General features: G+C 36.9%; 1 protein-coding gene across 9 annotated transcripts in view; it reads right to left on the bottom strand.

The window, feature by feature from the left end:
* Positions 1–27460, bottom strand: part of TJP1 (tight junction protein 1) — a 159085-nt gene that overhangs the window by 16748 nt on the left and 114877 nt on the right. For 7 of the 9 annotated variants that reach the window (XM_052672278.1, XM_052672280.1, XM_052672279.1 and 4 more), the window contains 18 exons: positions 23120–23244; positions 22807–22909; positions 19058–19337; positions 18361–18464; positions 17447–17615; positions 16923–17067; positions 11187–11323; positions 8521–8626; positions 7703–7853; positions 7102–7210; positions 6223–6442; positions 5637–5821; positions 5410–5505; positions 4891–4973; positions 3793–4003; positions 2746–2846; positions 1224–1577; positions 569–820 (listed from right to left, as the gene is read on the bottom strand). In XM_052672278.1, the coding sequence (XP_052528238.1) occupies positions 569–820; positions 1224–1577; positions 2746–2846; positions 3793–4003; positions 4891–4973; positions 5410–5505; positions 5637–5821; positions 6223–6442; positions 7102–7210; positions 7703–7853; positions 8521–8626; positions 11187–11323; positions 16923–17067; positions 17447–17615; positions 18361–18464; positions 19058–19337; positions 22807–22909; positions 23120–23244 (2931 nt within the window). The remainder of the gene's footprint in view (positions 1–568; positions 821–1223; positions 1578–2745; positions 2847–3792; positions 4004–4890; positions 4974–5409; positions 5506–5636; positions 5822–6222; positions 6443–7101; positions 7211–7702; positions 7854–8520; positions 8627–11186; positions 11324–16922; positions 17068–17446; positions 17616–18360; positions 18465–19057; positions 19338–22806; positions 22910–23119; positions 23245–27460) is intronic. The other 2 variants (XM_052672281.1, XM_052672286.1) reach the window with 1 other exon arrangement.

The following is a 27460-nucleotide window of genomic DNA, read 5'->3' as shown; positions in this document are numbered from 1 at the left end:
GTGGCATGTTGCTTCCCCTCTGCATTTTTTTTTATTTTTATTTTTTTTTAAAATGAGGAGGAGGGTGAGACAGGTTTGTTTGGAAAGTAAAGAGATTTGTAGTAAATTTCAAACATTCAGGGAAAGCATTTAAAATTACCAAATAAATCAGATTTATCTTCACAATCAACAGGTAAATATATAAAAAAGTCTTCTGTCATTTTAGAGAAAGAAGAGACTTTTCATCAACAAAATGAAAGAATAAATTTTTCATTAACAAATAGCAGAGCACTGACAAGCTGAAAAGGTCACATGTAAAATAAAATCAAAATACAGAATGCAGCCTTTATATAAAATGTCATCTTTTTGATAAGTGGAAAGTATATAGTTTGAAGCCATGCACACAAAATGTTAGGTGATGCTCAGCAATTTAGATGCACTGTGTTTTGTAACCTGCATGATCTCCTAGAGGGAAAAAAAAAAAAAAAAAAAAACAGAAGAATTCTCCAAATAATGGAAAAAGAAAAATATAATCATGTGCTAGCTTGATGTATAGCAGGAAATCAGCGCAACAGTGCAGCACAGGTACCTTTGCTGGATCTATATGCGGCGGTAAGGATGATGGCTCTTGATCTCTTAGCACTACATGAGCTCCCTCAGTACTTGATGTTCTTAAGGGGCCCGCTTGTGGTTGATAAGAGTTGTAAGGAGCAGCAGTAGGCTCCTCTAGTCTGACATTAGTTAGGTTTACATTAGCATTTACTGCAGAGGTTGATGAGGTTGCAGGGTTTGATTCAGGCGACGGGGAAAGGTAAGGGACTGCAGGTGATGCTTCTGCTTTCTGTGAAGTGTTTAAAATATTTTAAATACACTGCTATCGAATCATTGTATGACTTTTTGATTTATATAAAGTAACTTAAAATTGATGCTTTGATCAACTCAGCTACATGCAGAATGAAATGTACAGAAAGTATCATGCACTACCACTTCAGAAATTATATTGAAAACGTAGAAAAAAAAAAAAACATTAATCAAAGTAGAGTGGTACTTTAATCCTCCTATCTAACACTAACATGGGTAGTGCAAGCTGATTCTTGAACTCACTGCAACACGTTACTGCTTTTCACAATTTTCTTGTACGCATGTAACACTTGTAAGTAAACTACAAAGATAGATTTCCTATTCAAGAGAAATTGCTACTTGAACTAAATACACAGTGGTCAGTTTGTAAAATATTTCCTTACCGGCTGAGAAGCAGTTGTTTTAAATCCTGAAGAATCTATTCTAAGATTTGGCTGTGGCTGAGCTTGAGATGCATAACTAGTGTAAGTTTGAGTTTCATGATGCATTCCAGAAGAATCCTCTCTAACTGGTTCAGAAGAACGTGTAATAGCAGATTCAGGAGGAGTTCCAACCTCATCGTTCAGAGTCTCATCCAGCTCTTGATCAGTATAAGCACCACCTTCTGTATCTGTGTCTTCATAGTCAGATGTATGCCTGCTGTCTGTACTGTACATCGAATATTCACTACCGGGAGCCGAGAGGTAAGAAAGGCGGTCATCATGTAAATCAAGGTCATCACTTGTAGCACCATCTGCCTGCATCAAACAAAAGAGTACATACTTACTGAAATATCTTTCAAAGTATGCTTTTCTTCTTGAAATGTAAAGCTAATACATATTTTTAGTGAAGAAGTGACTAAATGTAATGTAACATGTAACGTAACATCTATTTTGCTCTGATCTACAACAGAAAGTCCAGTATTTTTAGATGTTAGTAGTGCTCAAAACCCAGCAGCACAGCAGCAGTTAGAATTCTACAATTCTGAATATCACAGGGGAGGAGAAATCAGGTTTCAATTGGAAATGTTAATCTTATATCTAAGAACCTTTTCTGCAGTCTAGCTCTTTATATCAGTGTACTAAGGTAGATGGCTGCCACTGCAAGGAATGGGACAGTACATAGCATCCACTGAAATTACACTGTTGGACATGAAAAGCTATAGTTAAAGCACTGTCTTCATACTGGAATCACTAGCTTAGAGGTTGATCTAAGGTGAAATGAGTTCTGTGCGAGCAAAATTAAACAGCCCAAATATTAAGAAAAGTGTAATGATAATACATTCACTGTTGGCTTACTTGAAGTTGGTATTCCTCTTGAAATTAGTTCCTCAATAGAATGCATCTAACGTACATAGTAAAACACATTGCTTCAGAAGACAACTGGAGTTGTAGTGGGGAAAAGGAGTCTAACTTTCATATTTTGTATTTGTGTTCTCAAAATTGAGAGAAGGCAAAAAATCAGAAAGAATGAAAATATTGCTTGCTTTTAATATAAAAAAAAACCCCAGTAATTCCAAGGATAATCCCAGCCTCTAGTACAGATGCAGCAGAGCATATTGATGTTTGAAGCTTCTGTGAGTACTGGCTGCTTTTTCATGCAAAGCAATAATATATCCTTCAGCAAAAGGTGTCAACAGGCAAATGCTCTCACTGTTACTGCGCTGCTACATGCACAAGGACAAGCACACAGCCCTCATTAACAGAGCAACTGCACTAAAACAACAACAAATCAGTTTAAAGTAGTTCATACAGTCACGAAGCATTACTATTTTACATCTTCAAATGATCATTACAATCATAATGAGGAAAAAAGGAAAACAGATTCCATTCCAGAAGCATATACTTACAACTGCAACATCAGTAACTTAATAAACTGATAGTTACATCACTTCATCTCTCAACTAACCATACAATTATTTCTTACCTTTCCTTCAGAAACCCACACCAGTTGGTTCTGTTGTTGCTGAATTGCTTCTTTTAGAGCTCCATACCATCCTTCGTTCATGGAATTCAAGTTAATGGTAGCTAGAAGTACAGCAAGTTAGTTTGACTTTCAAATCCTGTAGATTTTTCAGAATAATCTGTACCACCAGTACTAAAATCAAAGTTTTAAGTAGTAAATTAAATATCAATATTCAAAGCAACCCTAAAGCCTGATGTGCAAAGAGTTAAAAGTAAAGCAAAGCTTTAGCTTAGTCAGACTAAGAAGTTTTGTTTTTTTTTTTTTATGTCCTCCTCCTATTTATTTCATGCCTGATTATAACTGATGGTCATCTTGCCATGCCACCAGATTTCTTTTGTAATATCATTTTGATGTTTCAAATAACTTCACATTTGTTCAGTTATGGGCATAAACAATTCACACACCAAGGAACTGTTTGTATTTGAATAGGGAAGCCTCAACAAGTTCACAACTACTTGACTGTATTTGTAGAAGCACGCACATTTGTTCTGTCAGCTTCCCACTCTTGGAGTCATAAGCAAGCCTGTGTGAACTAGGATAGAAGAATAAGGCAAGCAACCAGAAGATAGGCATCAGGTCATAGTAAGAGAAGGAAAAAATGCCATGGAAGAAAAGGAGAGCCTGATAAACAGCTAATGGAAAACAAGCTAAGAGATGCATCTGTACTCTTCTAAAGGAAGAGAAGCAAGAGAAAAAAGCCAGAGGAAAAAGAAACAGATGAAAAATCATGAATATGCAAACTAAACATATAAAGTACAATTATGTCCACTATTAATTGCAATGCTAGTGCATTAATAAGTTATTAATCACTGCGTACTGTAATTCTCAAAATTGGCTTAATTTCAAGAAAAAATGACATCCAGTCACCCAGCATTAAGGGCAAGGTGTAGGTAGCAATTTTTGTACTACTATGTAAAAAAAATCCTGCTGAAGTCTGGGGACAAGTTACTCATCACACTTCTCTCTAAATTATCATGGATTAATTAGTATTGCCTTTTAATTGCTTACTTGTAAAGAGGTGGTGATTATTTTTGCGTAGCTTGTGAGCTCTTTCGTACAGCTTCCTGGCACTTTTTCGTGATTCTGGGCACAGCCTCATTCTCATAGTCTTCACACCCTGCTTAGAATCAGGGTTCAGAAACACTACAATAGGATACCACTGTGCATAATTCAGACGGTCCACTGCATTAGGAGTGACATCTAATAAAGCATGTTTGTCCTGTTATGATAAAGAGCAGAGAGAAGGAAGTGAAGCACTCATTTTTTTTCTACAAGTTTATTTTGTATTACTTTTACAGAGTTTATTAATACAAAGGACTAACTTAAATTATTTTCTGTTTGAATAACCAGACCACCTCAAGTACCAGGCTGCATGGGCACACCTTTCACTTATGCAGTTAGTTCTACAATTATTTCAATTTATATTTTTAATATTCAGCTCCCTTACCTCCCTGAAATAAGCAGAATCTACAAAAAAGCACTGAACTAAAAAAACATGCAAAGATTTCTGACTAAGAAAAAAGGAGGGAGTCGAACATAAGATCACCACCCGCTTTCCCCTTCAAAAAAAATCTCTGCATCCAAGAACTTCAACAGTTTTCAACCACTGCAAGATTCATATCAAGTACACAGAACACAGTAACCCCACTCCGCTGCTGAAACAGTTCCTGTTTAGCAATCGGAAAGGTTTACAGCTGGTTTTTAAGTTATAAACTAATAGGGGAGAAGTGCAGCCTCAAATTATGTGCTAAGATCAGAGGTTCTCATGATAGTAAGGAAGCAAGAATGAAAGACTCTTCCCTCTACCTTCTGCAGAAAATTGTGAGATTATTTATTTATAATCAGGAGGGGTAGGGGACATGCTGTGGCTGTAAGCAAAACAGGATGAAACTTAGAACAGCTGCGAAGGAGAGGGAACAACACTCTTGGAATAAAGCCTAGAACGCCTTTTAGATTGCAGTTATGAAGCTGGAATTTATTTTTCACGTTAATCAACAGAAGATGAGAAAGCTTTGGTTGTACTTGTATCTTTAAAACATCAACATTTTATTTAATGAACCAGTTTTCCTCTTGGCTTAGACATACAGTGGCAGTAAAAAGACTTACTCTATCAATTATCTGTTTTATCGTATGAAGACGAATAATGCCAGAACTACGTTGGTCAGTACCAGCATCTCTTGGTTCACTTTCTGGTAGAGAGGACACAGTAAAAATCTCTTGTAAGTCTACAACATACTCTGCATTTCCATACTAAAACAGACTGAACTATTTTATCACTCAGCATAAATTCAGGTTGAGAACACTCCTCTAGCTTTAAAATACAAGAAACAGCTACCCACCCATTGGGCCACAAAAATCCCAACACCTTTACAGAAGCACTTAGGAGTTAAATAATGTACTGAATTAAAATTTAATTTGAGAAGGCCACAAATAGAACAAACATTACTTTTGCCTACAGAGAATCATCATCAATTAACCAGTGAGAAAGCTTTATATAATGTCTGTTACTTAATATTGTTAACATTTTATCACTTTAGTTATTAATGTGTTTAACAACAGAGGAACAAACTAGGAAAAGAATTCTGGCAATTTCATAGCTGCATGAAAACACTCTCTCACACTTACTTGCAATTTGAAAGATATCTGGTTCTTCTCTGGCTAGTTTCTCCCGTGCAACATCAGCTATTGGACCAAAAATGGTCACAGGTCTGAGAAACCCAGCTAGATTAGGAAGGAAAAAAAACAGATCGCTTAAAACAAATGCAACATACTTTGAAATACACAGAGGAATACAAAGCAAACTCCACAACTTGCTAGCCTGCTACAGTAAATATTTAAGAATAAAACCATACCTTCCCGAAGAACAACTCTTTCATAGGCAGGGAACTTTGTCTGAACAGGCTGAGCAGAAAGATCTTCTCTACTTTTCCGGAGATTTCTTTTTGAGCTACGCAAACCTCGGAATCTCCAGAAATCCGCTCGATCTCCTCCTGCTGTCTTTGGAAGCGTGTACTGCACACTAGCTAGCTGTTCAGCTCTAAGACAACAGCAAAACCCAACAAGTTATGAAAGAAGCCAGCTTCTCATGCTTGCCTACTATCTGCTGAATCAAGTTTTCCTTGCTTCTGTCTTAGAAAACTTAAGAATGAAAAACACAGGTCAACATCAGATTTCTAGAGCTTTATCTAGCTTTGAGTCTTGCATTCAAAAGTAAGTTCTATGTTACAGCTGTTTCTTTTTCCTGTGGATGTACAAAAGTTGAAATAAAATCATGGACTAACTATCCAACATCAATTTGTTTTCTGTTTTAACAGGCACTTTTTCCCAACCAATGAACGTGTTCTACAGACTGATGTCCATCAGATCCAGCAAGTTATACAGATGCATAATTAAAAACTGTAGCTTTGAAACAGCAGTATAAATACTGTAAAATCGTACCTGTTTTTGTTAGGTATGATACCTCTTTCAACCTCCTTATGATTCTTGCCAATTCGAATTGCCAGCCATGAACCCAGTTTGCCATTATACAGAGTGTCCACAACTCGAAACACTTCACCTTTGTTGAAGCTCAGTCCATAAGGAGATTCCTTTTCGTACTCAAAATGAGTTCTGATATAGAAAGAATCCCCTACATCAGACTCAACAATGCGACGATAAACTAAAAAAAGAAAAAATTGCTGTTATACTTGTCCCAGTGAATTGCAGTGCTTGCAAAAAGGACTTAAAGCAGTGTTTCATCTTCACTTAATTCTCCTTGTTTTAAATATTACTTAAGAAAACCTTAATGACTCAGAGCTTCTGTTTTAAGCTATAGAACTATTACAAAGAACTCTACAAACAAATTCAACTTCTGCTGAGAGATTTGACATACTATAGCTGAATTCAGTATAAACCGAATCCACTTCCCCTAGAAGGAAAGAATCTCACTGGGAAAGAAACTGGTAAGTACCCATTTTCAACAGAATATCATAAAACTGATTCTCTCCTGCCCTCCTCCCCCCCCCCCAACATTTATTGCCAACAATTTCATTAAATGCTGGTTTTAAAAAAAACAACAACAACAAAAAACCTGTTGTAGTTTCCTTTTGGGGTTTTTGTTTTGTTTCCTTGTTGGTTTTTATCCTTATTTAAGAAAAAAAATCACTACCATATCAACCTTTAGTCCATTTGAAGCAGTAAAATAAACTATTCCAAAGCCAAAAGAACTTTTAATAGCCTATGTAAGATGCTAATCTCCTGCTAGCCAATTTGCCTTTTCTTAACTTTTTTTTTTAATCCGATTCCAATCATCCACCACACTGTCTCTGATATACTTACCATCTTTCTTCTTCTGTGCCAAAATGGTTACTTCTTCGCCTTTAGGGAGATCAAGCAAAAAAAGGACAGCTTCTTCTCTGATGATATTTGTGAAGTCTACGTTATTAACCTAGCATCAATGAAGTAATCAGTTTGATTTAGCATACATCATTTAATAGACACGCAGCTACATAACAGGTAAACTGAATTAGTTTATTGCTGAGGTTGTTTACTCAGCTTAATATATATGCAAACCAAGGACACGGATCTCAAGAAGACACAGCTCTAAGAAATACTACTGTTTGAGAACTTGTTTGGTAACCTCTGGAACATGAGACAGCTGCTCATTTTCACTTCTTTAGATCAATACTATAGAGCATCTATAAACATCAGTAATATTAACTGTAATACACAGAAGCCTACTTGAGGATCTAGTGGGTCCCAACAATTAGAGGCATTTTCTTTGAACTGAGTTTAGTCTCAGAGATTGAACATGAGACTTAGAAACTTTCCCAGCAACAGTAGAAGGAAATTCTGCTGCCAAGTCATCTAATAAACATTCACTAAAGAAATAAAATCCACTTAGTAGGATAGAACACTCATGCTATTATATTCAACATACCCTGAGAATTTGGTCTCCTTCCTCTAATCCTTCTTTTGCCGCAGGGCTGTCCTCCAGAACACCAGCTACAAATATGCCAACATCATTGCCACCAGCGAGCCGCAGGCCCACACTATCTCCTTTTCTGAATTTTACCAGTTTCATGCTTGGCCTAGAGATTAAGAATATGTTCCACTTAGAATTGTGTATATGTGTATACGTGTGTATATTATATACATAAAGTGTTTGAGTAATTGAGACTGTTGACATGCAAAAATTTGCCTGCTGTTTCAACTAGAGGATATTATACTGACTACCATCAATTGCTTATCAACTATACCATGATACAGACTCATCTGCAGCACTTAGAAATAACAAAAAAGCCAACAACTTACTTTACTAGTATAGCAAAGTTTATCTTACGTTAATATAGAGTTTTAAGTGAGGCATTTTGACACTCTCTTCCCAAAGCTTTTGTCCCTTTGGAAGAACTGTGCTAGTACAGAGATTTGTTCTGGTTCTTTAAGGAAGATGAACTTACCTGAAATAGAATCTACTCTCATGTACACTGATGTCCATGAAGGAGATTCAGTTGAATTAGACTCATTTGCATACAAGGACTGCACATTTCTGTGATTATTCTAATTGGCCTCCAATAATTACAAAAGTAGAAGATTTTTCTGCAATTCTCATTCCGCTGTTTTTGAACAGAGGCATCCAAACAGCGTGCTGGACCTCACGCCAGGCCATTTATAAATGTTATTCATTAACTTGGAAGAAATATTGTCTTGCTAAAGGCCTAGGCAATAAGACTCAAATAGAATTTAGGGTTACATTACCGAAGCATTCCATCTTCATGGGTTGAATTGGGTAAAGGACCATCAGACGGACTGACTGGTAAATCCACATCTGGCTGACCTCCTTGTGCATATACTGGCTTTGGTTCTATTAAAATATAGAAGACATTGAATGTCCATTTGGGCATTTAAAGAAGAGAAAACAAAGCTTAACTTCAGATCTCCTTCAGTGGTCTTCCTCTACCCACCAACCCACTTTATGCTAGAAACTTAATTTTGGGAACTTGCAACAAGAAACCTTGTCATTCAAAGCAGGGCTTCATCAACTTTGTAAAACTGCAAGAACTAACAGGTTTTATGCTGTCTCAAGCCCATTTTCAGCCTTACTCCTTCCTCCAAGTCAGGCACACTTAGATATGTCTAACATAATTTTCCACATTTAACAGTACTATGTGCTGGGCACCCCAGCTCAAAAAAGACAGGGATCTCCTGAAAGGAGTCCAGCAGAGAGCCACAAAGATGGTAAAGGACTTGGAGCATTTCCTATTTGAGGAAAGGCTGAGTAACCTTTCCTCAAGGTCTGTTGAGGGAGGTCTGTTCAGCCTGAGGAAAAGACAGCTGAAGGGGTATCTGATAAATGTTTCTGTCTAAAGGCAGATGAGAGGCAAATGGGTGAGGTTAGGCTCTTCTCAGTGGTGATAGGAAAAGGAGAGGTTGCATACAAATATATGGAAGAACTTCTCCGTAAGTACATTAGAACAGGTTGTCCAGAGGGGTTGAGGAGTCTTCTTCCATGAAGGTATTGAAGACCTGTCTGGACACCTACCTCTGTGACCTACTGTAGGGTATCTGCTTTAGCAGGGAGGTTTGGGCTCTATCTCTTGAGGTCCCTTCCAGCCCCTGCAATTCTGTGATTTCCCCCATTAAAGAATTCTTTGATTTATGAAACAAAAGTACTTCAAACACTAGAACTACTGGTGCACAACTCGAGGACAGCAAATTCCAATGCGTACTGTGGTGCAGTTGCTCTTAAAGATAAATACTTACGACTCTGCTGCATGGATACCCTGAAACTACTGAGAGGAAAATAACACTGCAATCATCCTCCAGCAGTGGACATTATTACTGTCTATTATCTGCTATATGGTTGCACATGTTACAAGAATTTGTAATTAAAGCATTATCTTGATGCACTTGAAAGAAGCCAACTTCCAACTACACTATCTTGAAACTAGGCTAATGCTCCTTTCTGCTTAGTCTAGCTATCAAATCACCTTCTTTTCAAATCACCAAGTAGACCAGCTTGAAATAGAGAATTTCAGACAATTTGATAATATACTTCTTCTACTGCAATTTTTTGTCTTTACTGTACAATAGCATAGCATTTTTTCTTTAAGCCTTTAGTGACCTAAGCCTTTAATGACTGCTCTCAAGAAATACCTTCTGTTCCCTCCTTGACTCAGTCATGACACACTTCTTGCCCTTAAGTCTAAGAAGCAGTCACAGAACCCACCAACTTACTTTTCTGATCGTGTTTTTATTATAGTCTTTCAAAGAGCCTCCTCATTTCTCTAGAGCTTTCTCTGAGGCTACTAGAGAATCAGGCCCTGTATTACACCTTTTTATTTCAGACCATACATTATAACAAAGTTAATTTTATCTGCAGAAAAAGTATGTATTATCTTCATGTACTGGCCTATGACTTTTTCAGCCACCACCTCCCATACAAATTGATTTTCTCCATGTGTCTCTCCCCACTCATCCAGGAATAGCACACTTCTTTTTCCCCACTAACCAAAATGACAACCTCACAGTGCCTATTATGCATTTGGCAGTCCCTCAAACCAATAATGTTACTTTCAAATGAGAAAAATCTTTGCAGTCCTATCCTGACTGATTCTGTATTATGCCAATTATTTTTCATTGTATTATAGAAATACTGAACCAATATTTTAAATCTCACTTGCTACAGTATCCTTTTTCTATCTTGGTAAACAAAGACATAACTTGCACCTTTTAATAACACTACTGCAAAGGACTATCACTGATGACAGTCTTGTTAAAGGCCAGTGCATCAGAAAACCCACAGTATTCCTGTTCAAAATCTTTCAGAGCCTATCAATATCACAACTCCTTCAATTCTTCACTGAGTAACTGAACACTACATGCAATAGTCTCATTCTTCATCCCTTAAGTTGTCAAAGATTTTCATGCTCAAATGTGCTTTTCCTCGTTCTACAGCCTTTCAAGGGCAGCTCTGCCTAAATTAGTCCATGACTATAGTTGAATGCTACAGGAAGAACACATTTCAAGGTGTTTTAAGTTTTGTTTGGGAATAGTAGTTTCGAAAGAGCTTACCTTCACCATTAATCAAATATACTCTGCTAATAATAACCTAGAAGAACCAGACTATTGCTTGACAGAGATCTATTGTAACCTTCTTCTAGAGAAAATGACAAAAAACATCTGTGACTAAAACATCCAGTTATAGCTTTAAGCACTGAAGTTTGAGCCCACAGAGTGGGCAGATCCCTCAATTGCAGTTTTCATGACCAAAACTCTGAAATACAAACAGGCCTAAGTAATAGTTACAACTTGTTCTGTTTTAAGACTTCAATAATTATTTCACAGCTATATAAGAGCAAAAAAATCTCTGCTGATCATCCATTCTCAGCACCATGCTGAATTAACACATTTAACATTTTTACCTGGGAGTGGTGGTGTTTGTTTTTCGGTTCTTTCAACTGCCACCTCTTCCATAGTTTTAGAAATATCATCTGCATTCTTTACAGGTGTAGAGACGGCTCCTGGTTTAGTTACTCTTTCATCTTCTCTGCTTCGAAGACTATATTAGAAAAAGAGATTTCACTCTGCATACAGAATTATTTCTCTGACCTTGAACTGCTAGGATAAGTAATTACTAATTACAACATTTTGATCTCCTACTCTTATGGCTATTATGGTGTTGGTATTTTTACCATTTCAAAATCTGAGCCTTTTGTCCTTAACCTTATGTCAACAACATAGTAAATGTCTACATAAGGTTGTTCTGAAAAAGGAGTGACATGGTAAAACAGACTACTGTCTTTACTGCATCCTGCTTCAAGCAAACAAGTCGTACAAACGGGCTGTAGAAGAACATAAGAAGCAAAGGAAAGATGGGGAGAAGACCAATTATAATCCTTTTTTTTCCTCTCCTTGCAAAGGTCATGGATTTTCAGACTTCACCCCAGGTTTCACACTAATCTATCTGCTTCTTCATGTGGCAGCTCCCCTGGAATACAGGTGCTGCTGTTGTGGCTCTTGGTAGAGCCTTGCAGAGAAAAAAAACAGTACACAAACTTACCTCTGACTTCTCACATAGATGGGGCTATTACATACCTATCATACTTGCAAGCAAAAGAAGTGCTTCTCATACACTAAGTCATCTGTCATATTTTAGAAAAAAGACAACAGGCCTCTTATGCATTTCCCACATACACTAATAGCACAAAGAGAAAAATTTTTCATTCCTTAAATGAAGGAAATATCTAAATCTCAAGTAAGGTAATTTCTATTCCTTTAGCTCAAAAGATCAGATATTGTAGTATGTTGTTATAGAGAGGTTACTTTGCTACCAGCTGGACCATAACAAAACTAAACAGAACACTGCAGCTTGCAGCACGCACCGTTACACCATCAGCTGTTGGAAGTGAAATAATTTAACAGGGTAAAAGCAGAGTATTAATTAGCAGTTGGAAAAATTGAAAAGAATGGCCTTAATTCCAGAGAAAATACACCCTACACATCTATTGAATTAGTGAGAGTTGATGCGTAAGCAAGCATAAGTAGTATCTGAGAGGACACTGACACCAACTAGCAACAACTTACTAGAGGACATCATACCTCCTGTCTGACAGGAAGAGAGAAGTCAAGTCTGTCACTACTAACAGTAGATGGTGCTACTGGGCAATAATGAGTCACAGTTTTCATTAAGTACAAACGTATTAAAAAATCTATTACACAGAGAAAGGCTATTTAACCAGAACCACTACCTCAAGAGTTAAGTAGGACTGAGGAAAACAAAAATAAACAGTTCATCTCAAGGTTTGGATGAAACAATAAAAGAAACAGTAACTATCTAAAGACAAGCAGAACATGCTTTCATGAAGGAACATGAAGTTTGAAACATCAGAAACAAATCTCAGCTTCAGACATACTAAGACCCTTCTCAACTTTCTTCTGCCAGACTTCCACAATTCTGCCTGAAGTCAACTAAAATAAAATAGAAAACAATCACCAAACTTGTAATCATTACAATGTTCTGGAAAGACATAAACATCTTTCCACTATAATCAACAAGCTTATAAATATTTGATGAACACAGTGGGCTTTTTTCTTAGAAATTCTTCTGGCACTTTCGGAGTTGATAAAAATGATGTCAAAATAATTTTGGTTTGACCATCAGGTCTAGCAAAATGAAACAAACACTGATTTTTCTACTTTCTCTTCCTTATCTTCATTGTTATGAAAAGCAGTATTTTTTTTTCCCTACAGCCTGGGTCACTGAAACCAGACGCTAACATACATTTAAATGCATAAGTGTCTTATACAGACAGTAAGCTACAACTAATTCCCTTCCCCCAGATTTAAGATTTTTTGGGCACTAATGAGTTGATTTTGCCATGAACCTTTCCTACCTGTTTCTTTGCATCTCCTAACACTAAATAGAAACAAGTATTTCAAAATAATAATTCTGTTTTTCTTTGACAATAAAGTGAAAAAAAATGCTGGAGTTACAGACAAAAACAAAGGTTATTTTACTTTTCATCTTCACACAGTCCCAAACCACTAGTTTTAATGCAGCTCTTATCCCTGCTATAAATGCCACTGCTTAGCACACATCTCACCAAAACCTTAACTAGTTCAACAACCTGTAATCTGCAACAGTAAGACTAGACAGGTAAGAAAGGATATATGGAATAGAATATATATGGTACTTCCCCAAAGTACTCTCCAGCCTAGGGAGCACAGTTCTTAATGTACTTTACAAAGTTATCCCATGTTCCCTGAAGTGCTATGTATAAGATGCATTTTACCTAAATAGTTCTTCAAAGTTAAATCTGTCTTCTAAAACTATACTTCGCTGTTAAAACTCAGAGCTCCTCCTCAAAGCCAGGAGATAATCCTACCTTATATTTTACTCAGTACCTAATTCCTTATCAGCTGATTAAAAGTTCTCCAAGTCTCCACAACTACCAACATTTGTCTGTATTTATAGTTTCCGTTGTTGCTGGTGTTTGTTTAAGCCCCTTCAACATGGAACAACTAGTAAAAGTCAACCTAAAGCTACAACTGAAACTAATCTAGACCTAGTTGCTCATCCACAAGCAGACATCTCTCCATGCTTCTGTCAAGTTTGGAAACCATTACACTTATTAAAAGCCAGTTCTGAGTTTGATGGTTCTTACATGCGATAATGCTGCTAAATCTGTAAAGACCTGAGCTTTGACTGGATCACCACGGAACCCAATTGCTTTACATCAGAATGCACCATTTTCTGAATCCTTTTCAAAACTTGACAGTGGATAATTTGCAATTCTCCATAAGTGGAAAAAGTAAAGTACAACTGGTCCATGTTCTATCACTTTAAAACAAACAAAAAACCCCGCGACATCTCTGAGCTTCCTCTGGACTAAAGAAAACTACAAATGATATTTAACACCATGTACAAGTAGCAATTGTTATAAAATTTCTACATACAGGAAAACTGCTGTAAAAAATACTGAAATATGGACTACAGTCAAGATCAAACCAGGCACTGAAGCAATACTGAAACAAATGTACTGGCATATGTCAGTGGTCTAATGCACTTAAAGAAAGAAGTGTCAGTCTGCAGTTAAGCCTGTGTGAAAGGACTGAGAGGATTCCTACAGAATTTCTCTCCTCATCAACACACAAACACTTGGCATAACAGCACAATTTCTAAATAAAGGCTAATTATGTTCAATACATTTTAACATCCTTCTTGATTTTGATTTTTTTTTTTTTCACCTTTCCTTCCTCAGCTTATTCTCAAGCTTTCTCCCTCTAATTTTTCCACCATATTTTTAACAATGAAGCACAGTTGCAAATACAGTGCTACCACAAATCTGAACTTGCACAAATAAACACTGCAAGAAGCGGCTGCTTCTAGCATGTTCTTTATGCGGTTCAGGGCCCAACAGATTTTCTGATCTCAAAAGGGATATGTCCAACAGGAAGCCAATCCATGCTGAGGTAGCTCCTGTTCATAAAGCAGATAACAGAAGCATTCACAGTTAACTTTGAAGTTCCTTCTAAGGAAGGATTCAATTCTTGGACAGCACAGTCAGTAGGGAGGAAGTGACCATCCACATCAGCCACTGTAACAGAGGAGGAAAGCCCTAACACAAGAATAAGTCATAGTTCAGTTTTGATGGATTTTTTCCTCCATCTGTCAGCCACCTTCACATTGCATTAGAAAAGCATGTTGAGAAATACAAGCTTCATCTCTTACAGGAGCCTTTATAATCAAAAAATGTTAAGGTGTCTCCTGCTCCAACAGTACATTGAGGAGGAAGTCAAAACTACAAAACCACAAAATCAATTCTGTTGACATAAAGGAACTATTCAACAGAATATTCCTAAATGTTGATTTTATGCTTTAATCCAATCTTCCTTTCCTTCGAAGGACTCAGAAAAATAGTTTCCAAACCTGAACATCTCAATAACAAACAGCAACACGTTTCCCTTCATGACATTCTCAGACAGCCAAGTATCATATGACAAAGAGGATACAAATTTCCCACAGTGCCTTCAACAAAACCAAGGTCGTGGAGCTATAATCTCTTACTAAAAGAATATTTGAGTGGGTAGATTTATTTATTTAAACATAAAGAAAGGAAAACAAAGTAAGAGCTCACTTGCATTTTTTTCTGGGACACCACAGGGAGAAAATTATCACAAAAGGACAAGGGACTCTACGTTCATTGTGTTGTTCTTGCCTATGGAAGCAGGAATTCAATCCATCTAGCACAAGATAGAAAAACGTATGGCTGAACTTGCATTCTTCTAAATAATGGGATTCTACTAATTACTAACAGCAGCTAAGCCACTCTAGAATAATAACTCTAGAATAAGCAGAAATTTGTATTCGTACTTCATTTGAACTGTTAGGTCACAGCTAAAATGAACTTTGCAACAAGAAGATAGGTGATAACTATTGAGCTAGCCCTCCTTGCATTCCAGCTGTTTTAGCTCTCATGGATACTTTACTGAGCTATGAAGTATGCACTTCTAAAACAAATGAAGAATCATGGCATCCCTGAGTCTGGAATCCTGCTGTTAAGCGTTTTTCACTTGCACAGAGCTCTTACTTGAAAACAGACCTTCCTGCCTTGTGGTCTCTCTCAACAATGTATGCAAATAGGTATGCATGCATGTAAGAGCCATCTTGCAGATTCATTAAGCCCTAGAAGATATTAAAAGTCTTGAAGCACTCCCCCTTTGGCAAAAAAAAAAAATTAATAAGCAATTGGGTCTATCTTAGTTTTATCAAACAGCTAGCAGCTCTGAATTTGAAATCTGTAACAGTTTTTGTTCTGTCAGCTGGAAGCACTAATGGTGAAGTCCTCACACCATAAAAACCAAATTTGTTTAAAATCCTATTTTTCTTTTTTTTTTTTTTTAAACTTTCTATTGCTAATTAGAGTACCAATTTCCAAAACAATGCAGCACAAATTAAAAAAAAAAAACAAGACAGATTTGTTGTCAATAGTAACATTTCAGAAGAATAGGCAGAAGAAAATATTCTAAAACATACAATAGGTCACTCATCTCTGAGTTCATATAAAATTAGACTGACTTACTTCAGAGTTACCATTCGAATGCCCCAATACCAACTCAAATTTTTAAAACTATATTCCCAAATTACATCTGCTGAAAAAAGCCTCCTTACTTTGCAGGAATTAAACTTACTTAGAAAGATTTAGTAACTTCTACAGAAAGGTAGCAAAGAAAATTAAACAAAACAACGCAGATTTCCAATTTAACCAGATGGACAACCAATTAGAACTGTGCTGCTAGTCGGCTCTATTAAGATTGCTGCAGCTCATTTTTTTTGTGAAGTAAAATACACTTGCATATTCTTCAATCATTTTAAACTTGAAAGACCATTTACAATAATCATGTTCCAGTATATATATGTGTGTGTGTGTGTATATATATATATATTTTTTTTTTAAGGGGCAAAAGAGAAGTTTAAGGTACCATTTCCCCAAAGCCTCACAAAATTTGGATCACAATCAGTTACACCTCAAGAGAAAGAAGTCCACATTACTGCTACCATAATTGTGCATCACACCAGTTGATGTACAAACCCAAGCACTCCTACAGCTTAAATGTCACTTTAAATAGTTGATTTAAAAATACAATGCTGCCATCACCTGCCGTTGCTGGGCTGCTGTGGAGAATGTCTGGAATGGTCTGAAGGCTCTGACCTCTGGTCAGGAGATCGTGAACGACTGCGGCGGGGCCTGTCATGTGATCGGTTGGAATGATCTGATGCCAGCGACTGAATTTCTGAGATGTCTGTTAAATAAAAGTTGTTTTTCTATGAAATGACTGTAATTAAAATGGTGGCATGACCTGCTCAAATGGAAACAAGCTTTTGCAGAGGTTGTTTTTTTTGTTTTGCTTTGTTTCTTTTTTTAAAATGAAGATGTTATAAATCTATTATTTCAAAAACAACTAAAAACGATATTCCTGCAAAAACAATTGCAAGAAAAGGAGTTGTAATTTTCTCTCCATATATTTTTTGAAGGTACAGATTTCAAATCACATTCAAAGGAATTTACCCGCCTGACAATCCTACTATCAGCCTTCCCACCCTCCTCTCACCCCACTGAAGTATTTCATATCTTCGTAACACAGGGAATTCCTCGCCTTTGGAAATTAAGTTTATACTCACCATCTCTTTCCGAAGCATTAGCAGAATGAATACTGTCAGAAAGATCAGGGACATTCAACAGCGTAGCTCGTTCATCTCGTTGAACCACCATCTTCAACTTCCCTTTGGACCTTTCTATTAGTGTTTTTGCATCTGCTAAGGACATATTTTCTGTCACTGTGCCATTGATCTGGAACAGTAAAAAGAACGCAAATAGAAGCTTACTGAAAAACAGCAAACCTCCAGAAAATGCTGTGTATTTCTGTCTGATAATATTTTGAAACATCCAGAGATTTTTCAAATTGCCACAGTTTACTCAGAATACTACAGCAATAGGTTTTATCCAAAATAGAATAACAAAAAAAAAATTTCCTCATCTTTCAAATACAAAACCTCTACCACTCAGTAATTATAAGCTTTCTTCCCCCAGAAAATGCTTTTTTGAACTAACAGCAGAGTAAGGAATAGCATGTTCTTCTGCACCATTTGTTGCAAGAATATTACTAACAATTTTATTTATTTATTCTTAGATAAAAGTTGCTGTGAATCTCAACTTTTTTTTCCTTCGTAATAAAAATCACATTTAACCTGAAGGTGAGGTTCAGTGTTGCTCAACTGCACGGCACTATATGATGTAAGTATGCATCTAGGTCCAGAATCTCATACCACTCCAAGCACTTTATTTTTAATTATGCATTTGAAGTGAGGTTCTTTTGTTACATAAGCATTGCTTGACCAAGTCAGTCCTGTGGAATAATACTCAACAAAAAAACATGCTTTATGACTTAGTAGGAGAGTTAGATTTATTGATCCTTAAAATAAGTTATTTACTCACGTTACTAACAATAATTAGAACATAAAGAGAAAGTTGGTTCTACAAAAGATTACATCAAAGATTTTTTCCTTTGGACAACCACCACCACAATTTACTGTACCTTCAGAACAACATCTCCTTCCTGAATATTGCCATCTCTTGCTGCAAGGCTATCCTGTGATATTTCTTTCACAAATATGTGGCTTGCCAACCGTAGACCATATTCTTCAGAACAAAAGAAAATTAAAAAAAAGAAAGAAAAAATGATGATTGTAATTTAAAAAAAAAAAAAGGAAGTCCAAAGATCTCAAGATTTACAGCGCTGTAAAGAGTAAGAGTTAAACTAAAAACACAAACAGAAGAGTGCACATACTACGTGAAAGCCTACAGTGGAATTTCTCCATGTATTTACTGTTACAGAACTCCTCTTCCAGCTATGTCTGTACTCATTTCTGGTTTTTAGTAGCTCAGTATATATACTACCAAACAATTTTTCCTTCTTTCAAAGAGGAGGAACAAGGAAGACTTAGCTGAAATATATATAAAGTATGTAGCCACTATCACATGTCAGACATATAAATGGGATTTATTTACAAAATACTCATCCCTGATTAAGCTCACATACATTGGAACATGAAAAATACCACTGGAAACACAACAGCAATTTTCAGTTCTTTAACTAGCTACTTGTAAAACTGGCAATGAACTGAAACAACTCCCTTCATGAAGTTCACAAAGCCTTTACCACAACACTGATTGATGTAGTTGGCCTTTATTGCTAGGATCTTTGCCTATTTTTAGAATTCTGTGCATGTTACCTTCATTCTTCCTTGATTTCACCAACGTTACTTTGGTAGGTTTTGCAGGCTGACTGGAAGTAACTGATCTTCTGTCAGATCTTGGTGATAAGCTTCTTTCTCTGCTTGCACTTCGGTCTCGTACCCAGCTCTTCTCATGCCTTCTGTTGGCACTGGAAGCACCACGGCTGGACCTTGGATCCCGTATCTCTTCATCATAGCTATCATCCTCATTTTCAGACACTGGCTCAGGTTCCTGTCGAGCTACTGGAATCTGAATTTTCTTCATTCTTCGGATAGTCTACAACAAACCAATAGCTAATAGCTTTGGCTGTATTTTAATCACGTCTCATGTACCACTTAGTTGTATTGATACACAAGCTGTTCTTGTTCGTTTTAAGTGTGTGTGGTTTTATCTTTACCAGTGGGTTTCTGTTGCGCTTCTAGGAACAGAAAACCTTTTAGCAATAAAGATGGGCTGTGAGTTTTCCTCAAGTGATAATCAGCAGCTATGGAACAGATTCAACAGGCCTCTACTTCATTAAATTTAGAGAATACTAAGGAATTGTTAATGATTCTTTACCCATAGCTTCGATGTCAAAATGAAATTAATGCTAAAATTAAATTAGTTTCTCTTTCACAACAGCAATTAAATACATGATGCAAGCTCCTTCCCAAAAAGGCCAAAACCAACTACTGCTTTTAGCTTTCATCCATCTCCATTTCAACTCATCACTTACACAAATAGTTTCCCTATTGTAATGGACAAGCTAGATGAGGGTAGAGAAAACACTTCCAGTATGTTATTGGAAACCTTTATACATAAATTTCTGTTTATTAAAATAAACTTCTTGAAAACTATTTGAGGATCTACCAGGGAAGGAATATTTTGTATGTTGACTGCTAACCCAGTGAGACTGGTGAAAATCCCTTTTGATCACTCATTCCTTGATCACTGTTGGATCATTGCAAGTTCATGACAAAGGGAATCCTTTACCCAAGGGGAAAGTTACACAAGACCTGAAGAATCAAAGTGATAATCATGACACCTGGCATATAAATGAAGCATAGGATGTCTAGTCAACCTTTACCAGAACAGGTCTATGTAACAGTTACAAAACAGACATTTTCCAGACATCCCATCCTGCCATTACTAGCTATAGATCCAGACTATTCTGTGAAGGTGAGGTCTGTTAGTTAATGTGCAAAGCCCAGTAATGGCTACAAGATAGATGAGCTTAGAAAGTTGGCTCTCAATGGCATGGAGATGCATCAGGAGATGATCGCAGAGTATACAACAGAAAGAGTTCTTCACCATAGTGTGACAGGCCCAGAAACAGGCCGCCCAGGGCAGTGGTCACAGCAGCAAGCTGCCAAAGTTCAAAGAGCTCAGATACTGCTTTCAAACACAGGCCTTCACATCTGTGTAGTCCTACGTGGAGCAAGGAGTTAGACACAATAATCCCTGTGGGTTCCTTCTAATTCAGGATATTCTATGATGCTACACATACAGCCTAAATCTACAGAAGAACATTACCAGCTAAGTCTACTGAAGAATACTGATGCAAAGAAATGGGCATGAGGCAAGATTATCACTACGGAGACATAAGCCTTAGAACAAACTCTCTAACAAGGTCTCTTGAGAACCTGTTATAGTCTGGAAAAAAAGAAGCAGTGAGCCCATGATGGAAGATGATTACCAACGAACTCCAAGTAAGACCTTTCACTGTTTTGTATCCAGGATCACACAGACCTAGTTTGGTGTAAATAAACCCTTAAAACTCTGGTCTATACACCTTATTGCAGGATAAAAAAAACTGAAGAAAAAAATCACAGCTCAAGAATTCCTTTTTTGGAGAGCAAGTGATTTTAGAGCCAAGTAAGAAGCCCAGCTCCAAAACTGATTTACAGGATTTGCCTTTCAGGTGTAACAGATTCCATGCTGCTTAATGCAAACAGTGTACTAAACAACAGAAGTTAAATTCAAAAGAAAATACTTGTGAATGCTCTGAGCTCCTGCATTCTTGTCATAAAATTCTATCCAGCTAATAGAGGAGAAACATCAATACAGATTACTAGAAACTCTTTCCTTTTAAAAAAAAAAGAACACCAAACAATGAAACAAGAAAAACAGTTGATTTAGTCATCTACTGAAATACATTAGTTATTTTCCTCTACATTAGGAGGAAAAAGGGTAGTAATGACAGGAGCCTACAAATGAGGGGAATCAACTCTTTGAAAGAGTAGATAACAGCAGGACAAGGGGAAATGGTTTTAAGTTCAGAGAGGGAAGATTTAGGTTGGATGTCAGGGGGAAGTTCTTTACTATGAGAGTGCTGAGGTGTTGGAACAGGCTGCCCAGAGAGGCTGTGGATGCCCCATCCCTGGAGGTGTTCAAGGCCAGGTTGGATGGGGCCCTGGGCAGCCTGGTCTAATATTAAATGGGGAGGTTGGTGGCCCTGCATGTGGCGTTGGAGATTCATGATCCTTGAGATCCCTTCCAACCCGGGCCATTCTGTGATTCTGTGACAGCCTTTGCAGCACGATTCTGTTGCCATAGCATTGCATATTTTAATGCCCTCTTTTTCCTTAAACCCACCAGTCAGTCACTGGCACTGCTAAAAACTTTTTTACTAACATGTAATCTATTGTATACTCAAGCGTGTTACTGACTGTAACTCTCTTTACCTTTGAAGCCTGCCAATATTAAAGTTGTTTATGTAGGCCACAGAAACAAGGGAACATTCCTGATAAAAGTTCAAAGTCAGTTTGCACTAACACAGATGGCAGTTTCCAGAATAAAACCCGACTGTCTCCAGGATTTCATTCCCTACCAAATAAAGATACACAGAAGTTCTGCCATTGATTTTCTTCAGATAGGTATAGAAAAGACTTATGTCTATGATCAAGCAACATACAAATACTGAACACTACAACACATGCTTAGGTTCCAAAACCTGCACAGCTCACGATAACGTTTTTTTTTTTTTCCTAAGCTTTAAATAATTGCTAAACCCACAAGTGTAAGACATGGCACAATTTTGTGCAATCTTGCTAAAGCACACTAGAGCACTTGAAATCTGCCAGCACTGAAGTTTTTCTACAAGTCCCTAAAGCCCATTTTCCTAAATTAAGAAGTCAAACGTGATTTCTACTTTTTCCATAATGTAAAAAAAAAGTACTCAAACTTCTAGAGAAAAACAGTTTACTACCCTCTAGTGATCATCTGTTCTGTTTTGCTAAGTTCAAAAGCCAGCCAGGCACTTTGAATAAGCCTACAAAATTATAGGAATTAAGGTAATTATACTTTACTTTGGCACGGCATTTGCTGAGACTAAGAACTACATTTGTGCATGAGTAGTAGGTAAGGATCTTTAGCATACAGTGCCAGTGAAAGACTTGATAAAAGAGCACTTGGTAAAGAAAAGAAATATTAAACAAAGCCAAGAATTGAACTTTTGGCAACCTGAGGATAACTTTACTACAAAGAAAAAGAATCTTTACTATTTGTTGCCATGCTAACCAAACACGATTGTTTGGTTAGCAAACCAAATGATTGTTCATACTTTAAGAGAGAACATTTTGGGTGACTCATGTGATAACCATGTCATTATCATCCCTTAAACCTGAAGCATCTTTCAGGTAGGTATTACGCAAGTACTCCGCATCATGTATGTATCTGTATGTATATCAGCAGAAATTAAGCCATTTCAATTCTGCTCTGTAACTTCTGAATTTAAGCATCCTTAAGTCTGTGGACATTCACTTACAATTTTGGCATTCTTCCCACTTTTCCTCAGCTGCTGAACAGCAAATGCATGCTCAACATTATCCATTGAAACTCCATTAACCATCGCAACACGGTCATTTTCTCTGAAAGAAAAAAAATATGAAAATGTGGATTTTAAATACTTGATTAAGGAAAAAATAACAACGGCTGAGCTTCCCTGAACAAATAGCACATAGAATAGACCTACTATATAAAGAGTTATTGATATCTTGAGAGCCAAACAATTAGGACGTTAAGCAACCACCAAAACACAAATGCCTCAAATTAGAATGCAGCTGTATTTAGGCACTTACTGTAGCAGTCCTTCTGCTGGGCCTCCTTTCAGCACATCAGAAATAACTATTGAGGTCTCACCACTCTGAAAGTGAGGATTATCTCTTCCTCCAGATATTGCAATACCAAATCCAAATCCAGGGGCCTGTAACACAACAAGAGAACCAATTTTACTTAATGTTACTCAGATGGTAACAATTTACTGCGTAAAACACGGAGAGAAATACAGCTTTTTGGAAGAAGGATTAACAAACCATGCAATGCTATGCAAGCCACAAAGAAAGCTATTAAAAAATTAGAGTAAAAAATACACTTTTAAAATAAGGTTATTTAATAATTGTGTAGGGGCATACCTTACAGCTTTCTTTTTACGCATACTTAACTTCCTTCAAGGAAGGCTGAACATCCTTTCAAACACATTCCAGCCAGATCAACCAGAAGTTATGGCTGAGATTCAAGAATCGCTAAGTGAAACCCTGTGCCATGCAGGAGGGCAGGATAAAGGCTCATAATGATCACTTAGGACCAGAACTGCAGGTCAGGTTTTTAATTCAATTTTAAATAGTTCTCAAAGCAAACATATATAACAGCCTATAAAAACACGCAACAAGGAACTTTCCAAAACAGTAACATTTGCAAAGGAAACATTTCTCCCCTTCCTCATGCTACTGTTCCTTCTTCCAGTTTTCCAATACCATAAGAAATAGAACTCAGTTTGCACTGTACTTGGGTGGGAAGAGGGAGGCAGAAGAGAGATGAAGACATTTATATCCAACTTCATTTAAATGAAGGTCTACCCTTCCTTAAACCATAAAGACACATACAAAAAAAAAAAATATTTCTCCACTCATGAAAAGAAATACAATCATCACTTGAATTCAGAAACTCACTGTAAGCCTATCCTGTCACTTATCATTCTGTTTTTGTTAGAGGAGATCCGCAAACCAAATCAACAAAAGCAAAAGGACAAGTTTCATGCTTTGCTGTTACAATGTCCTTCTCATCAAGCCTGAAACAATGCAGTCTCATATGCTGGAAGTAGTCAAAAAAAGGAGTACCACTCTGAGAAAAGCTGTCTGACAATATGAAAATGAAGGCTTAAGAAACAACCCACATTGGGAAACACAAAAACTGAATTTTTGAAAATGGACAAGCTCAAATAAATAAAGCTTCCCATAACCTTTTGCCTACTGCTTCTCATTTTATCCCACTGCCTAACATCAACCTAGAGCGACAAACTGAACCGCACTCAGAGCTGTAAAACTGAACCTAGTTCTTAAAGAAAAATCTCCAAATTTGTGGAGGGAAATAACTGGATGATCACTATGGGTTATAAGATACAAACACGCATCTTGCTTATGCTGCCTTTTATTTACTTGTAACACTTCACAAACTCCCATCAGATGACATAACAGCAACACAAGGAAGGGCTGTGCTGCTCCGCTCCCACAATAAGGCTGCATGGGAGAAGCAGAAAGGAGTGTACACACATGATTTCTATTTTACTGGGTTAAGAAACTCATCTAATACTTCAATACTTCAATTCCACTTCAAACATGAAGTGCACAGTCCTTCCTCAGAATCACAGTTAAGAATATAAAAATATAAATCTCTCAGTAAAAGAAACTGCAGCTACTGGAAAGCTTTAACTGAATCTGAGCCTGGCTTAGTCTCTTAAGAGCCATATAACAGCCCACAAAGTTACAAGCGTAGTAAAGAAATGGAAGGAAACAAAATTGGTTTTTAAGTTCAAGCTGCTTTTTCTCCCTTAAAGAGTTTTGTAGTATATCTTTTGACAGTAGTGCTGGAATTCACTAAGTGCCATGTAGTCAGATCTCCTTTATGCTGTTATAGGCTCTGTAAGATATCTGAAACAGATGGATCAAGAGTAGTTTAAAATTAAACATCTCATGTCTGAACTGCGGCAAAGCACCTGAACTGACATACATATACTGCAACCACTGGGATTAAGAGCACTCTGTCCCTAATTTGTAATGACACCTCTTGAAAGCAAAGGTAATAGAAAAAACCCTGCAAGAGGAGGTGAGAAAAGGCTCATTCTTCAGCAAGAATTTCCTCCATAAAACACTCCCTTCTCCTTTCTAAGTCTCATCCTCCAAAGACTATCCAGCATCATAACCCCTTCTTAAAGGCCCATTACCAACCAAAACAACCCCCTAAAAAAAAAAAAAAAAAAAAAAAAAAAACAAACCAAAAAAAAACAAACACCCTGTATCCTTTCAAGGTATGTAACACTTCTGAAATACCTTTGGTTACTACTGAAATTGATTTTTGTGTTTACGTTTTGTCTACCCTTACAGAGCACAAGAAGAGTTAAAGGAATACAACTCCAATACAGACAGCAGCAATGGAGTTATACCAGAGAACAGTACAGGTTTAAAACAGAAATCTGTCAGAGCTGGAAATACCAACAGAACAAAAATGGCTCTTAGAACATGAAAATACAAAGTCAAGAACATTCTACGTAACTTTGCTAACACACACATACATATTGCTTAAGCCACTTGAATTTTCTTTCTGTTTTCAAAGCTGGCAATTATAGCAGAGGCCATCCCTTCTAGTAAGTTTTTATTTTAAAAAAGTTGAACAGCAGCTAATTGAATTGAAGAAGCAGCCACATTGCAGAGGCTTTCTTTGGGCACGGGCAAAAAGGTACCAAAGATCTGCTCACCACTGTGCTGACATCTCTGTATTTCTCTGCCTCTTCCAAGGGGACTTAGTAAAGTTATATTCTCAACCAGGTTTTTCCATTGTCTACCTTCCATTTATCTACCTTCAGTTCCAGGGCAAATACTGACCAAATGAACTACAAGGTAAAAGACCTTTGCAGGCATACCAAAAATAATAACACCACAAAACAAACAAACAAAAAAAAGCACACAGGAAGCCAATACTGCGATGCTTAAGTTGGTGCTATTCTATAAGTTCAGAGGTTTAGTGCCAGTCCAATAGTTGCAGCTCACCGCCCTCAGCTAAGCCTAAATAAAAATCACACTGACTTTTCAGCATCTCTTTTAAAAGAAAGCAAGTTCAGCTCTTCAAATGCATTACATGGCAGACAATGGACTGTCTCCAGCCAGTTCTGTAGCTCAGCAGAGGGCAACAGATGAATTTGCACAGAAATACTCCACAACCACTCTAAAGTGTTGTTTTGAGACTATTCCAATTCTGCTAACTTCTGCATGTGAGAATGCAACAAATTTGGTAGCATTTCTTCTCTTACAACTAAGCAGAAATAACTTTATGTTCTTGATAACCTAGCATTATAAGAATGTCACAGGAAAGTCTGAAGTTTAGCAAATAAGCAAATACCCTGAAAAGCTCTTCATAGTGCCGAGAATAAATTCTAACTTTCTATTTGTTTAACATTTGCCAGATAAAACCTACCACAGCGTTGCATTATTCCTTTGTACACTGATTGAACTCACTTTCATGTTTCATTAAAGTTATCACTTAGATTAATCAGAATAAGATCTCTTTCCAGAAAAACCAAGCTACCATTAAATCTACCACCCAGTTTTGTACTGCTATAGGATTTTTCATTTCTAAATAACACCAGCACTATTTTAACCAACAGTAAGATCAAAAAAAAAAAAGAAAAAAAAAAAAAGAAAAAAAGTCACATTTAAAAAGTTTCACAGTATGACTGCACAGCTTGCAGAAGAAAATAAAAGGGGCAATTACTTTCAGAAAAAACAACATTTGTTAAAAAACTTTCTGGGCTGTAAAGCGTAGTAAACTTGAAGAGTCACCTAGAAAAGTAGTGCTGTGTTATCATTTTTACTTACTTACTAATTGCTTCTCTTGTATGGCTTTCTGATAGCTACACCAGAAACTGGTTCACTTTAAGAGTAGCTCAAATAAGAAAAAAGTACAAAGGTAGAAATTGTCTCCATTCACTGATCCCTACTACACATTTTGTCTGAAGTGCATATTTCTATTATCTAATCACCATTTTCAACACTGATTTAAAAGAAATGTTAATCAAATTAGACAGTTTTGAATACATTTAGTTGTATTCAACCACACTGCTTTAAGCCCTTGCAACTCAAAATGTAAAACAATGAGTATGGTTTCTGTACAGTCTTTAATGCATGAACCCTTTGGGTTCTAACTACTTTCAGTTATGTGCAGAAGCATTTGTAGGCAGGCTCATCTTAGAAATTTAAACTGAAACAAACAGATGAAATAGAACTACTATCACACAGCTTTTACAACACTTCTAAATTTAAACAAAGGGATAGGACAGTTTCCTTTTCTTTCACTTCCTGACATCTGGCTTTTTCCTATTGTTTTCAAAGCCTACCAGCATCCTGAGTTAGGCACACACAACCAATTGT

The sequence above is a fragment of the Tympanuchus pallidicinctus genome, unplaced genomic scaffold (assembly GCF_026119805.1).
Source record: "Tympanuchus pallidicinctus isolate F22 unplaced genomic scaffold, pur_lepc_1.0 scaffold12, whole genome shotgun sequence".
NCBI classification, from domain to species: domain Eukaryota; kingdom Metazoa; phylum Chordata; class Aves; order Galliformes; family Phasianidae; genus Tympanuchus; species Tympanuchus pallidicinctus.
Note: the sequence above shows the minus strand (reverse complement) of the source record. Positions and strands in the feature narration are given on the sequence as shown.